Raw genomic sequence first — 16,642 nt, forward strand, 5'->3', positions numbered from 1 at the left:
AAAGAGTAACATACATGCAATGGGATGCTACACAATGTAAAAGAGTAACATACATACAATGGAATGCTACACAATGTAAAAGAGTAACATACATGGAATGGAATACTACACAATGTAAAAGAGTAACATACATGCAATGGAATAGTACACAATGTAAAAGAGTAATGAATCTGAAACATCCCACAACATGGATGAGCCTGGAGGACATCATGCTGAGTGAAATCAGTCAATCACAAAAGGACAAATATTGCATGAGACAGCACTGTAATGATCAAGGCAGTGGAGACACAGGGAGGAGCACAACAGTTAAAGGAACAAAGGTGAATACTGTTACATACACAACCCTGCAATAACAGTAATAACAATAACCTGTGAGTGGATATGTGGATAGACACTCAACTGAACAGGGCTGGAAAGACAAACGTGACTACACCCACTAACATATATAGATTTAACAGGGCTATCTCTACCTATGTTTTTATACGTCCTGCAAATATATCCATGGATGTAGCAGAGTGTATGGGGGGCAAAGTTCTGAAAATACCTTAGTCATAACCAGACACCTTATGGGAATGAATCACTGCACATGGGGCTCAGGACCACAGTCCTGGGGGACACTAAAGTCAACTGGCGGAACACAGCCCCCAAAGACAATAACTACATCCTACTTCCATGAGAAGCAACTGGGGTCTTACAAACTTGTGAGCAGCCATCCAAGCTGCAACTAGTGGTGGTCCCCGTCCAAAGCAAGGCACAGGGAAGAAAACCAAAGATGCAATGAAACGATTTGTCCAAAAGACTAAGGGACCAGAGAATCCCAGCCTCCACAACCCTGAGACCAGAAGAACTAGATGGTGCCTGGCTACCACTGCTGACCGCTCTGCAAGGGATCACAATAGGAGGTCCTAGACAGAGTAGGAGAAAAATGTGAAACAAAAGTCAAAATCATAAAAAAGACCAGGCTGACTGGTCTGATAAGAGACTGGTGGAACCCCTGAAAGTATGGCCCTTAGATACCTATCAAATTAGGAACTAAACTTAACCCTGTGGTTCCAATTTTCAGCCAAATGATAGATAGGCCTAATAGTGAACAGTAACACCAAGAGGGTACACACTCAGTAGAGCAAACAACCAAAGCAGATCAAGAGGGCAGCACCTGCCCCAGGACAGAGCTAGGAAGGTGGAAGGGATGGGAAGAAAGACAAAGGAAGGGGTGGGTGCAGGGAGGAAGTGGAAAGAATGCTATTACACTGTGGGGGTTGCAGTGACTGTCACAGAACAGAACGTGCACGGAACGTTGGGTGTAAAACCAATTTTCTATGTAAACCTTCACCCAAATCACAACGTAAAGAATAAAATGAAAGTAAAAGCCAGATTTACTTCCTGAAGCATATATATGGCATACCATCTCATCTCAAGCGCTGTTAAAACAATGTCTAGCTAATAAAATATTTTATAACTAAGTTGATTTCATTAACACTTGGTATCAGCAGAATGCTAAATCAATTTTAATTAAAATTAATTCTTTTTTTTCTCTTTAGGGAGCCTTCCTATATTTCTCAAGGAGCTCTGGTAACGTAGTGCCTAAGGCACTTTGACTGCTTAACCAGAAGGCTGGTGGTTCAAACTCACCAGCCACTCCTCGGAAAGAAGGCTGGGCAATCTACTTCCATAGCGATACTGCCTCAGAAACCCAAGGAGGGGTCGCTATGAGTTGGGTCCAACTTGATGGCACATAACAACAACAATAACCTGTACTTCTCCAGTTTTTCATGGATCCTACTCCTTTATTCTCTTTTCATTTAAATTTACACAATAACTTGCATGGTGTCTGCCCAAGTTACTTTGTACAAAGCATAATTAGCAAAGAAGACCATAAACTGTAACATGTCAAGTGCTTACACTACAACATTCTTCAACTCAACTCTTTACAACAAAAGCTCAATGATTGGCTGACGCCGTGCTCTCAAAAATGCCAATATCGCCCCCTAGAGTGCCCTTGTGGAGGCATTTTTGGCTGCCACAATAAGTCAATAACCTTGTGGTTGCTGTCAATTCAATTCAAAATCATGTCAAACAATGAAAGAGGGACATGACTATCATTTAGCAGGTGAATTCCAAGGCTGCTAGATGTACTCCAAAGGAAAGGACAGTTCCATACAACAAAGATTTATACAGGCCTCACAATTTGTGAGTGTCCTTCTGAATATTCATGTAGGACTATGGCAAGACTTACCATACACAAATCAATCTACTCTGTTACAACCTCCCCTAATATTAGTTTTTTACCTACCTATCAACCATACCTCTGCTTTTTGGTCTTCTTTTTTTACATTTTTTATTGTGATTTGGGTGCAAATTTACAAAGCAGATTCATTTTACTCTCAAAAATACAGAACGCTTCACGCGTTTGCGTGTCATCTCTGCACAGGAGCCATGCTCCATCTTCTCTCTATTGCTCCATCGTTAGTGTGTGTGCTGCCAATGTGAACACTCCACGTTTCTGTTTTCATGTGCTTCTGGCATGAAATTGCCTCTGATCTTTTTCTAAACCCAAACATTGGCTGTAGTTAGATACAAGTATCTGTGGTAGTTCAGGTTGTGGTTTAACTTGGCTGGGTTGTGATTTTGAGTGGCTTGGCAGCAATGATGCAGTTATTCCCCATTTTGAGATTAGCTGTGGTGAATCACCTCCATGGTGGAACTTGTGAGCAGTTATCAACTGAAGGAAAGTTGCCTTTGGGGTGTGGCCTGTTTCCGGTGTATGTATGTGTGGTAGTTAAATTTGTGTGTCAACTTGGCTGGGCCTGGTTGAGTGGCTGGGCTGCTGGTGGGAGTTATTCCCCATGATGAGACTGGCATTCAAATCCATGGTGGGATCTACCACAAGCAGCTGAGTAGCTGCCTTTGGGATGTGGTCTGCTTCCTGTATATAACGAGAAGCCTTGGGGAGAGTCTCTAGCTTATGGCACACTTGAACTCTGCATGCAACCATGTCATTGCTCAACAGCCAGCAGCTGTCTGAGTGAAGAAACCCCTCTAGTTCCAGTGGGCCGGAAGCAGGAGGCAGACTGGATGCCAAGGTTGAGGGGCTTTCCCCCAGCCCTTAGAGCCTGGCACTTTAAACTTGGACTTCTAGCCTCCAGATTGTAAGAGAATAAACTCCTGTTTATCAAGCTGTCCTATTTGTGTTGTATTTCTGTCAGAGCGGCACTAGGTAACCAGAACAATATGGAAAACCAGAAAACCAAACTCACTGCCATGGAGTCAATTTCGACTCATAGCAACCCCTCCTTGGGTTCCGAGGCAGTATCATCTCCAGCTCCTGGACTTGAACCAGTGGCCTGCTGCGTTTTCTTCGCAGCCCATGAGCCAACAATCCGCCACTTCACCTGCCATTCTTGGATTTATCAGCCTCAGAAGCCGGCAGCCTGCTATCCTGCAGCCAACCTTGAGTCAATCAGCCCCTGCAGCTGCGTGAGCCCAGAGAACACTCCAGCTTGATGTTTGACCATGGGCTCCAGACACGCCAAGCTCTATAACTGCATGAGCCATTTCCTTGAGATAAATTTCTTTCTCCCTCCCCCTCTCTACATACGTGTGTGTGTGTGTGTGTGTGTGTGTACACACAAACATAGAGCTTCACTGGCTTTGCTTCTTTTGAGAACCCGCCTAAGACAGTGTCTGATTATTATATACTCTAGTGTAGTGATTTCACTAACATCATGAAATATGTATTATTTTATTACAAACTGCTTTTATTTTCCCTTCACATTACAAGCACACTTTATACTGATTATTTATGTGTTTGGGTAGGTTACATGATCTATGATTTTAACTTAAGGATAGTAAAGGAATGGAATATAAAGTATTGGTTATTTAAAAAGGGGCATTCACTTAAATGAAATATCTAGGCTATGCAAATACACAGAGATACAAGTTGTTGTTGTTGTTATATGCCATAGAGTCAGACCCGACTCATAACAACCCCTCCTTGTGTTTCCAAGGCAGTATCACCATGGAAGTAGATTGCCCAACCTTCCTTCCAATGAGTGGCTAGTGGGTTTGAACCACCAGCCTTCTGGTTAAGCAATCAAGTGCCTTAGGCACTATGCTACCAGAGCTCCCAGAGACACAAGCAGACTAGTGATTACCAGCAGCTGAGGGCAGTGAGGAATGGGAAGTTACTGCTTAATGGATACTGAGTTTCTGTTTAGGGTGATGAAAAAATTTTGGAAATAAAGGTGATGGTTGCATAACACCATAAATGTAATTAATGTCATGGAATCTTACACTTAAAAATAGTTAAAATGGCAAGTTTTATGTTATACATAAATTAAAACTTTAAAAGAAGGAGGTATTAAATCTGATAGGATTGAGAATCTCTAAAGTAACAGCCAACATTTACTGAAAGATTTTCATTTATCAAGCACTATGCTACAACTTAAGGGAGCTCTGGTGGCATAGTGCCTAAGGTATTTGACTGCTAACCAGACGGCTGGCGGTTCAAACCCACTAGCCACTCCCTGGAAGAAAGATTGGGCAATCTACTTCTGTAGTGATACTGCCTCAGAAACCCAAGGAGGGGTCATTATGAGTTGGATCCAACTCCATGGCAGTGAGTTTGGTTTTTGGTTTTATGCTACAACTTGGGAGCTCTGGTGGCATAGTGCCTAAAGCATTTGACTGCTAACCAGAAGGATGGCAGTTCAAACCCACGAGCCACTCCTCAGAAGGAAGGTCGGGCACTCCACTTCCGTAGAGATAGCGCCTTGGAAACCCAAGAAGGGGTCGCTATGAATCGCAATCGCCTTGATGGCAATGAGTTTTATGCTTCAACTGTAAATGCCCTATCTAATTTAGGCACCATAACAAGCCTGTGAAACGTACGCTTTATCACTGAGAGCTCGGGCTCAGAAATCAAAAATCCTTGAGTTCAAATTCTGGGCCCAACATGCATGTGACTATGGGCTAGCACTGGCACCATTTTCCCCATCTATAAAATGGAAATTATAATTGTGCCTACCCCCAAAAAAAATTGGTGTAAGTTCTAACTACAAAAACATCCATGTTTAGCACTTCCATCTGGCCACAGTCAACTCTCAATAAACTTTAGCTACTTCTGCCATTGCTGTTATCACTTCTGAGTCCTAAATACCTACCCAGGGTCACGGCTAAGAAGTGAAGAGCCACGGAAATGGTGTGATGTAAGCCAGCACACACTCAATCTACTCAGCAGGGTCTCATGAGACGTGTCCTCACATGTTAAGTACAGGCACTTGGGAGTAGCAAGCAAGAAACTTAAACAGTATAGGCAACGTGCCTGAACTTCCATTGAACAAGCATATACCCAGGAGTGAGAATGAGATAGAAGTGTACCTGCTGTTCCCTGGTCGGTCTCAGTTTCTAAATATCTGTCTTAGGAGCCTCTCACTAAGTTTATGAACAAAGTAAGGCATTTGGGCAATTTTAACAGCATGTAATTTCTGACGTCTGCACTACCACAACAACCTAACTCTAAACCAAGGCTCGACTCCTGTATACTGTCCTCCTGGCTGAGGGAAAGAACTCACCCCTCCATCTTCTCCAACCAGAAGAACATGATGGTACCGTTAGCTATCTGAAGTACAAGCAGACCCTGGAGATACTGCAGGTTCGTCCCAGATCACCTCAAGAAAGCCAGCATCACAATAAAGTATGTCACACGAAAGTTTTGGTTTCCCGTGCAGGTGAAAGTTATGTTCACACTATAGTCTGTAAAGTGTGTAACAGCATTATAAAAGTTTGAAATATTGTGCATATTGCCAAAACATGACACAGAGACAAGAAGTGAGTGCACACTGTTGGGAAAATGGTGCTGACAGGCTTGCTCAGTGCAGTCACCACAAACATTCAATCTGTAAAAAGGTAGTCTCTGCGAGGTGCAATACAGCAACGCAAAATAAAAGGAAGTACGCCGAGGTAGCTGCATCCCGTCAAGCATTTTGTGCATCTCCTGTATGTTAAAGGAGCTCCGGTGGTACAGGGGTCAAAGCACTGGGCTGCTAATCAAAAGGTCGGTAGTTCAGACCCACCAGCCACTCTGGGGAGAAAGATGAGGCAGTGTGCTGCCATAAAGATTTACGGCCTTGGAAATCCTATGGGGCAGCTCTACTCTGTCCTATCGGGTTGCTCTGAGTCAGAATCAACTGAATGGCAGTGGGGTGGGGTGGGTTTCGTCCTGTGTGTCAGGGACTGTGCTGAATACCATAAATAAGAAAATAAGGACAAAGTCTAATAAGCAGTCATGGTATCCATAGAGAACACACATTTATTAATTCAGAAAAATACACAGTCCAGAGAACCAGAAAGAACACAAAATGGAAAATAAAAAACAAAGAAAAAAAATCATACGTGCTACTCTTTGTACATTACCTAAGTTTTAAATGGAAGATGCAGTATTTATAGTTTTGTTTTGTTTTATTTTTTTTGCAAAAATTAGTAAGAGTGGCTTTGTTTATATATGTGATAAGATATAACCACCCTTATTAGTGCTTAAGGCACTTGACTGCTAACCAGAAGGCTGGTGGTTCAAACCCACCAGCCACTCTTCGGAAGGAAGGTTGGGCAATCTATTTCCATAGTGATACTGCCTCAGAAACCCAAAGAGGGGTCACTATGAGTCGGATCCGACTCGACAGCAGTGGGTTTGGTGTTCTTTGGTTTATTAGCAAAATGGGGGGGGGATCAGACTTTTATTTACAATCCTGTTATCTATTAGAATGTATTTAAATTGTGTCCCAGAAAACTCTTATTAGATCAAAGGCACGTTGAATCCTAAGCAGTTTTAAAAATGAATTGAGCAATATGTCATAACACCCAGCAGAGACGTGCTGAACGTGCACATCAGGTCATTGTTTTCACGCTAGCAGTATCCTCAGTCTAAGCTGAAGAGGTTCGTAAGAAGGCAGAGCAGACAGAAAGTCCGCTCATCAGCAAGCGCCAACCACAATGTGAGCCCTCAGGCAATCTGCCCCCATAAAGTAAGGGCCTGTCCCGAAACATCTTTATACCCACAGCTTTGCGCCCAGGATCCAGCCCAAAGCAGGCAGGGGATAAACGTCTACTGATCTCAATCCCTCACTTTTATTTCTCTTTCCTGCTTTGCCACAAATTAAAGAATGTAAGGGATTCAAACAGGATCACGAGAGGATTTTCTAACCGTTCGAGTCTGTTATAAAGGTCACACAAGACTGTTTCTTCATAATCTTAGAGTACAGGAAAAAGCATTCCAAGAGTAAAGAAAAGAAGAACGATAAAGACAAAAACAGACAGCTATGACATCAAAATTAATACTTCTTTATATCGAAAAATACAAACAAAATGAAAACGGCAACAGGATAATTTCCTTAAAATACAGAATTATTTTGGTAATCTATATAAACTGAAAAAGAATGATCTCAATGAAAAATACTATTAAGTGACTCATGTACTTTCAAAAGGAATTAAAACACATATCCTTTTGTATAAAGAGAGATTACTTCTGGAAGAAAACTCCACAGTTACTAACAGATGCAGTGGGAAAAGCTCCTGGGGGCTGGGCTGGAAGGACCACATGGCTCATTACATATTTTGTTACACTGTTCGAGTTGTTTACTAGGGACATATAGCACCCTTTTCAAAAAAGATCAAACAGCATCTGCAACACAGCTCTTCCTGAGAGTTATGAGTCAATCTATACAAAATTCTTAGAACAATGTCCAGTGCAGTAAATAATAAATGATTGAATAGTACGGGTACACATATGTGAGTACATACATAAGGATACATATATCTTTACAAATCAACACATAGGAAAAAGAACACTCCAGAATATGGGAAAATATGAAATATTAATTCACAGAAGATATAAAAATGGTCAGATACTGGCACATTTTCAGTTTCTCTAGTAACCAAATACAAATAAAAACTTCTCATTTGCACCTATCAGAGTTACAAAATTTAAAAAGACTGACCAAACGCAGTACCAAGAGGCTGAAGACAAACAGACAGTCTGCTATCCTATCGTTGGTGAGCACGTCACTCTGCACAGAGGCATCCCATTGGCCCAATGAGTTCACATCAGAGGATTTAAGAGAGGGAAATACTTAAGACATTTGGAAGAAAACAGCCCTAGTCTTCCCATTCATGGTAGCTAAAACTCAGTAACCGCCCACAATCTTTCTGGCTTCAAAAACCAGAGGACAGAGTGCAGGGAGCAAAGCCACTGGAAAGACAGACAGAAAAGCCCGGAAGGGAGGAGAGAAGAGGAGTCCCAGATCCCTAGGAACTCAGACCAAATTTCTGGCTGACCTTGAATCATCCTTGTGCGGGCCGACTCCACACAGCCCACCCATTTAAGGCGAAAAGGAATGAACTGACGGTGGTGCTGCCACTCACCACCGGAAAGCAGAGCCTGCAGTTTGAGTTCAGCCAACTTAACGGTTTGAAAAATAAAAACAGTCTCCAAAGGAACATAACAGAATTTAGACACTCTAAACCGTATCATTCACAATGCGTAAAATGAGTCTAAAATTACTCTCATATGAAAAAATTGTAAAAACATGATCCATTCTCAAAAAAATAATCAGTGGAAACTACAAAGTTACAAATAAAATATCCCAAGTGAAAACTCACTAGATGGGCAGAAGGAGGAAGACAGAAGAAAGGGTTAATGAATAAGAGGTAGGTCAACAAAAAGTATCCACTATGAAGAACAGAAAGAAAATTAGAGGAAAAAAGAAAAAAGAAGAAAGCCTTGGAGATCTGGAAATAAAATCAAAGATGGAACACAGCCACTGAAGTCTCAGATTAGAGGAAAGAGAGGAGGCAGAAAAGAGACGTTAAGAAATAACGATCAAATATTTCTCAAATTAAATGAATGATATAAATTTACAGATTGAGGAGCTCAGGCACCCTCAAGCAAGACAGAGTAAAAGAAACCCATACCTAAACACTTGATAGTCAAACTACGAAAGCCCAAAACCAAAGGGAAAATCCTGAAAGCAGCCAGAGAAAAATGACACATCACACGCAAGGAGAAAATCAAGCATTACTGGCTTCTCATCTCCTTCTGGGTAAAGCCAGCAGCCCTACAGAAAGGCCCGCATAGCGAAAAACTGATGTCAATGGGCAGCAAGGACCAGGAGTCCGGCAAAAGCCACGTGAGTAAGCCTAGTGGAGCCTGGAGAGGACAGCAGCCGGTCAACACCCTGACTGCAGTCTGGGGACAGCTGAGTCGGAGGTACCCCATAAGCCACACCCAAATTCCCAGTCCAAAGACACTGGGAGTTAATAAACGCTCATTATTTAAAGCCAAAATGTCGGTGTGTTACTCGGCAACAGATAACTAACCTAGGTGGCATTATAAACCCATACCAAGCTGCTGCCATGAGTCAATTTCCACTCACAGAGACCCTCAAGGACAGAGCGGAGTTAGAGTGTCCAAGGCTGTAAGTCTTTACAACAGCAGACTGCCACATCTGTCTCCCACGGAGCAGCTGGTGGGTTTGAATCCCGACCTTCTGCTTAGCAGCCGAGCACTTTCAACCACTGCTTCACCAGGGCTCCTTGGTGGCATTACAGGGATGTCAAATATTACCGTTTTTCTCCGCTCTACTCTCTCTAAAAGGAATATATTTAAGGTTTTTCTTTTTATCTTTCGTTTTAGCAGTTTGACTACCAAGTGTTAAGGTAAGTAAAGCTAGTGTGATGGTTCATTAGATGTGTCACCTTGTCTAGACTATGGTTCTCACAGGGGTTTGGCCAAACATTAGACTAGATGCTGCTCTATAATGTAATCTAATACAATGGCATCAATCACTCAGTTCAAAAGGCAGTTTCCTTAGTATGTGCTCTGCCTCCAGACTATACACTATATTTCAACAGAACTTGCTCTCTCTCTCTCATCGCCAAACTCTTCCCATTGCCTGACCTATAGATCTCAGGACACGGGTCTGTAAGTGTCTAGCCCACTGTCTGACCTACAGATTTTGGCCTTGCCAGCACCCACAATCGCATAAGCCACTCCCTTAAAATAAATAAATAAATAAATAAATCTCTGTGTTGTTGTTGTTATGTCCCATCAAGTTGGACCTGACTCATAACGACCCCTCCTTGGGTTTCCGAGGTGGTATCACTACAGAAGTACATAAATACACACACACCTCACTGGTTCTGTTTCTCTATAGAATCCCAAGACAGCTAAAAGTGGTTGATAAGTCCTGGGGATAAAACTGGACCCAAGGAGGAGCTACTAACTGCACGTCCAACAAAGGAGCACAACAAAGCCAGACAAGCAGTCAAGCAGGTTACAGGCCAAAGACAGGAAGACCCTGAATCTACTGTGCCCCCTAAAAAAGAAGTTCCTTATCATCTTCCTTGAAAGCAGTTACATGGCGCTCGCTAGACCACATACATGCAGGTATCTTTTAAAGAAAGAAGTCCACTTTAGTTGTTATTCCTTTTTAGGGAGGAGCCTGGCAGCCAGTCACAAGAGACTGGCCAGCCTACACCACGTGAGTCACCATGTAAGGGTGGACACGGCATTAGCTCAGCCACGTCTAAGATGGCTGTTGTGAAACTACCCAAGAGAAACCTTCATACCACTCCAAGTAATTGACCGTAAAGCCCCTTTCTGACGATAAAGAACTCTAATAGCTGGACAACAGTACAACCACATATCCTTCTTTACCTAAACTCTCCATTTTTCTTAATGAAAATAAGTAACATGATGGTTTATAAATTTCCAAGAGTTTTCATATACAAGCTCTTTCCGACTCTGATTCTCATTACAGTACCAAGAGAGTACAAAAACTGCCTTTTCCTTACAGATGGAATACTGATGCAGAGAAAACTACCTGGGATCATATAAAAATTTGCCTGAGGTTATACTGGCTTACCAGAAACACTGACACTCCAAGACTCCTATTCCTGCTTTCTATACCCTTTCCTCCCCCTTAAAATCCAAAATGGCAGATAAGTTTAGAACAAAATCACAAATGAAAAAAGTTCTGGTTCTTCTCTGCCTCCTTTCAAACCCTGAATTGGGGACCATCTTGTGAGAAACATCACGAAGCCAGATTATAATTTAATCATAGAAAATAAACAAAAAGGAAGAATTGAATGTAACATATTTTGCTTCCTATATTCTACAGTTTTTAGACAACAGAACTCCAACTAAAACAGCATCTGAAAAGGAAAGACATTCAGAAACGCTCCTTTTTCCTGTCCATCCCTAACCTTGACCTGACCTGAGGTTCCAAGTCAGTCATATGCTTTGCCTAAAGAGGTAAGACAAGAGCAAATAAAAGTGGAAGGGGGAGAGAAAGAGACTAGGACAAGGAAACAAAAAAGAAAGGCAACATGTAAAGTAACAGACTCTACTGCAAATAGTGCCTATTTTCTTTCAGTGACAGTAATACCTTATGTTTGCTGGCATTTTTTTCAAATCATCTTCACACCAATTATCGCCAGTGTGTCCTCTTAATTCCATGAACAAAGCATGAAAGTACTAATTGTAGGACTGTATCAGTCAAAAAAAAAGAGATTTGGTAGGCTGAGACTCTGACTTCCTTGTGGGGTTCAGTATTTGGAGCTTGAAGAATGTTGAATTATAAAATAAAAAAAATTGAAAATACATGTATGTCTGGTTTCCTCACCTGAAACTGGCATGCACATTTCCAACCTTCTCCATCTTCTTCACAGACACCTCCATATTTACATGATGAGTCATCACAAACTCTTACATCAGAGTCCCTCACATTGAACTCTGTAAAAGAGGAAAAATTGTTTCATGTATATATATATTTAGCTTTTTCGTCTGGATGTACATTAAAAAAAGCAAGTAAATCTTTAAAATGTATTCAGCATCCAATTCACAATTTTAATAAGAAATAACATACAGAAAGCAAATCCTATAGGGCACAGAATGTTGAGTAACCCTCAAAGAGAATCTTGCATAATTAACCCAAAAGTAACACAAACCAAACTAAAACTCAGAAGCTTGGATTGAGCATAATTTCTAAAGATAAATCTATGGAATTTTCCTATTTTGACCTGCCAAGAACTTAAAATACTTTTCTTATTTAATATCTTATATTACATTTCTTGTGATTGATTACGTTATTTCTTACAAATAACTTAAATAGGAACAACAAAAAGGAATCTTAATCCTTTTGGTACCCAGAATAAATGTTGGGTGATCATATTCAGTAAGGACAAATAAGCTATTTTCAATACAAAACAATTATGAAATGAACTTGAATTGTAATATACATACATTATATACATAGCATTGATGTGGACAGAATTAAAGAGATTCAAAATCTTCCTAGATGTAAAATTGTTAAAGGACTGATTTAATTTTACTCTACCATTGGAAGCACACTCAATGAACAATACTACCATTCTGTGGTCATTTTGCTCCTGCTCTGTGTCAGTCTTGCCCTAGAAACATCAAACCAAGCTTTCTAAGGAACCAAGCAAACTGCTTCAAGGTTAGTGGTACGTAAAGCTGCCAATCACACAGGACTGGGAGAAAGCTGCTGCAACACAATTCTCAAACCTTCCCCAGTGGGAGGGGGAGCTAGAACAACAAAGCACGCATCCAAACAACACGGTAAGAGGAACTAACCAGAGGCACCTGGTGTGTGGAAACAGCACTGCCTGAAAGCAGGGCCTTCACTCCATTTCAAAGTCTTGGCATGAGTCTAGAACCCATGCTGAATTTTAAAGATGCCTCTTCTAACAGCAAGGAGCTCTGGGGGTACAGTGGGTAAGGCATTTGGCTGCTAACCAGATCAGTGGTTCAAACTCACCAGCTGCTCCTCAGGAGGAAGATGAGGCAATCTATTTCAGTAAAGATGTATGGCCTTGGAAACCCTATGAGGACAGCTGAGTCGGAACTGCCTAGGGCAGTGGGCTTAGATTTTGGGCTTCTAACATCAGTTCCTCTAACTTGGTGTTGACCTAACCATATACCCTAAAGGAGACAATTTTTTTCTCTGAGGTCTGGCAGGTGCAGGATATCACAATCTATTCCTAAAGGGTCTTTCTTCTGTGGTCAAACAGACGCAAGATGTGACAGCTTATGCCCGAAGGGGCTTGATGCACAGCATTATCAACACACCTTTACAATGGACCCCCAGAAAGAGACATGATAAAGAAAGCAATTATAGTAACACATGACTAGAAAAAAAAAACTGTCCTGCCACTGTCCTGTGACTTCCTGTAATAAACTGAAGAGCACATACACTTAATCAATCATGTCATCCCATTTGTATGTTACCCACCGATCCCTTCTAAATCCCCTTTTAGATACCGCCTTTGACTCCCCAATTGTCCTTCAGTCAATTATGACTTTGTAACTTTCAGTTCTTGCTCCAACTCTACACAAAGGTTTTCTTTCTCATTGTATGGGAGAACAGCCATCTTCACTCTGTGAATCTGGACGTCTTCCCAGTGTGGACCACCTCTGGACCTTCAATAAATCTCTTACTTTTACTTTCACAGACTGTGTTTTCACTCTAGGAAAAAACAAATGACTTTTAAAATACCATCTGAAAGTGGGTTGCTGGCCTGTGGGCTCAGGACCATGGTCACAGGGGACATCAAGCTCAACTAAAATACTACACAGAAACATTGCTTTATATTCTACTTTGGCAAGCAGTGACTGGAGTCTTAAAAGCTTGCAAGCAGCCATCAAAGATTCAACAATTGGTCTCTCCTTGTCTGGAACAAAGAAGAGTGAAGAAAATCAAAGACACACGGAAACAATTAGTCCAAAGGACTAGCGGACCATGGGGACCTCACCCTACAAGACCTTGAGACCAGAAGAACTAAATGGTGCCATTACCAATCACTCGGAAAGGGATCAAAACTGGAGGCCCAGCATAGAGTGGGAGAAAAATGTGGGACAAAATTCAAAATCATTAAAAAAAAAAAAAAAAAACAGGCTTACTGGTCTGACCCAAACGGGGGAAACCCTTAAAACTATGGCCCCTAGTCACTTTGCAGGCCTGAAACTGAACTCACTCTCATGGCTTCCAGCTAAACAACAGGCAGGCCTACAAGATGAACACTAGGTTGGTACCCTCCTTAGAACAATCAGCCATGGAAGATGAGAAGGGCAGCATTTGCACAGGGAGAAAGTTCAAGGGCACAGACGCATAGGAAAGAAGGACACAGGGTAAAGGCAGCCACAGGAAGGAATGGGGAAAGAGCTGTCGTTACATTGCAGGGACTGCAATCAATATCACAAAACAAAATACATATGAACTTTTGAATGGAAAACAAATTTGCTCTGTAAACTTTCACCCCAATCCCATTAAAAAAAATCCCAATGCAGTAGTAGTGACCACATGGAACACATGAATCTGGGAGCAAAGAGGCCCAAGTTAAATTGAGTCCCTTGATAGCTGAGTGAATGTAAGAAGAGCAATCTACCTCCTTACACCTCAGAGTCCCCATCTTCTCAGATGATGCAAGGTCTCCTGCATCACTGCCAAAGGGGGAGGGAGGCCGCATCTTCTGACCTCCTCTAACCCCACAAGAGGAAGACAGAATCACCATCAGTAGCCCAAGGCCTATTCCTGCAAGGTCAGACATGCTGTCTCCCTCCAGCCCTTTCACCAACCCTGACACCAACCTTTCCTCCCGCAGCACCTACCACCTCTCCACTGGGTTCGATAATTCACTGCAGTGGCCACACAGAACTCACAGATTATGGAATTTATTAGGGAAGCAACAGGCTATAATTCAAGTTCAGAAATGCACTGTCTCTCGCAGCTGGCCACCTCACTTAGCAGCCAGCAGTCTCTTTCTCAGCAGCATATGTCTCTCACATCTCTCTCTCTCAGCAACATGCGTCTCTTGCGTCTCTCTCAGCAGCACATGTCTCTCATGTGTCTCTCAGCAGCACCTGTCTCTCATATCTCTCTCTCAGCAAGTGCATGTCTCTCAGGAGCATGTGTCTCTCAGCAGCACACCTCTCTCACCCAGCTGTCAGAGAGACCACTTCTGCCTCTAGGAGGGCTTCTTCTGAGCCTGGCAGAGTGGCCAAACTAACCAATTCCAACATCAGAATTCTATACGTGAGAGAAAGAGAACTTCCCAGAAGAGTGCTTCATGCTGCTCTCAACAGAAATACCCCAGGTGGATAACTCTAACAATCAGGAGCTATTCAGTTGCTCATGGCAAATTCCACCACAGAGCTTACAAAGACTTATGGCTAGAAAAGCCACACTATGTAATTTACTACACCACAGTCACTAAAAAGTCTTTTCCAAGGTGTCATGAGGTCCTGGCAAACAAGAAGCACTTCTCCGGGCAATCGCCATCCTTGGCTGTTTCTAGATTTCAAAGCAAGACTTGGTGGACTGAGGCAAGGAGGTTATACGTCTAGTCACGTTTGTTCTGGATGACATGTCATTGCCTCTCTCTGCCTCATTTGTTCCCTCTGCCCTGTGATGGTGTCTTGGGTCTCCCATTCCTAGACTGACTGTCCAAAAAATGTTTTTTCTTTTCCATAAATGAATCTCAGGTGCACAGAATTGGATTCCTCTAAAGTTTAAGTATACATACCAAAAAAAGACATGAGCAAAGACTTAAGAGGACACTAAACCAATACATAACCATCTTTAATCCCCTTCTCCCCCGGCCATGGAGGTTTTACCTTCTTCGTTGTCCTCATCTCCCACTTTTGGCTCACTCTTTCTTTTCTACCTTGATCATTTGCTTTAGCTCGAGGCTCAATCCTAAATGCAGAGTTTTTATTCTATCCACCCACCCTCCTGCTGGGAACCTGCACAAGGTCTGATTCTAATTACTGTCAATTATACATCTTCAAACCCAAGGAAGATAACTAAATACTAATAAAGAACCAGCCAGGAGAAGAGGGTTAGAATATATAACATCTTAAGCTCTACTAGAGGCTTACATAAGTTTAAGAAAAACAAACTCATTACCATCGATTCGATTCCAACTCATAGCAACCCTCATTAGGCTTCCAAGGCAGTAAATCTTTATAGAAGATGACTCCGTCTTCCTTCCAAGGAGTGGCTGGTGGGTTTGAACCAGCAACCTTCTGGTTAGCAGTCTGATGCCTTAGGCACTGTGCTACCAGAACTCCTTTAAATAAGTTTAGTGGTATAGAAATAAGAATTGCCCAATCTGACAAATGAAATTTAATACATGTCTCTTCTTTTTTTTCTTGTAGCCTTAAAGCTCACACTGGGTTTTATGATATTCTGTAATACAATGGACATCACTGGGAGTTGCAAATGGTTCATGTGCTCTGCTGCCAACCAAAAGGCTGGAGGATTCATGTTCACCCAGAGGGGCCTTACAAGGCAGGCCTGGCAATCTGCTGCCTAAAAACCACAGAGTACATTTCTGCTCTGACACCCATGGGGTCACCATGAACTGGAATCAACTCAATGGTAACTGGTCTCTAACATGATCTGCTTCTATTAAACACACACACACACACACAAGAACAAGTTGTTATTTTATCTGTGGGTCAAGGTCCCACTAGCTACCTTGGCTTGAGATTCCTTCACTATAATATGCTCCACCCATTGTGTTTCATTAATGGATGTCCAAGCTAGAACCTAAATTATCGCTA

At 42.0% G+C, this 16,642-nt stretch overlaps 1 protein-coding gene and 1 non-coding gene across 2 annotated transcripts in view; both read right to left on the bottom strand.

Annotated features, from left to right (window-relative positions):
- LOC103205054 (tomoregulin-1) overlaps nucleotides 1-16,642 on the bottom strand; it is a 124,426-nt gene that overhangs the window by 79,309 nt on the left and 28,475 nt on the right. Inside the window, exon 2 of the mRNA XM_007950320.2 lies at nucleotides 11,679-11,788. Coding sequence (XP_007948511.1) covers nucleotides 11,679-11,788 — 110 coding nt within the window. The remainder of the gene's footprint in view (nucleotides 1-11,678; nucleotides 11,789-16,642) is intronic.
- Nucleotides 2,387-2,494, bottom strand: LOC122150965. Its single transcript, XR_006163916.1, has one exon. It is a non-coding gene; the product is annotated as a U6 spliceosomal RNA (small nuclear RNA).

The sequence above is a fragment of the Orycteropus afer genome, unplaced genomic scaffold, assembly GCF_000298275.1.
Source record: "Orycteropus afer afer isolate SDZICR_OR568_19922 unplaced genomic scaffold, OryAfe1.0 scaffold00267, whole genome shotgun sequence".
Lineage (NCBI taxonomy): Eukaryota > Metazoa > Chordata > Mammalia > Tubulidentata > Orycteropodidae > Orycteropus > Orycteropus afer.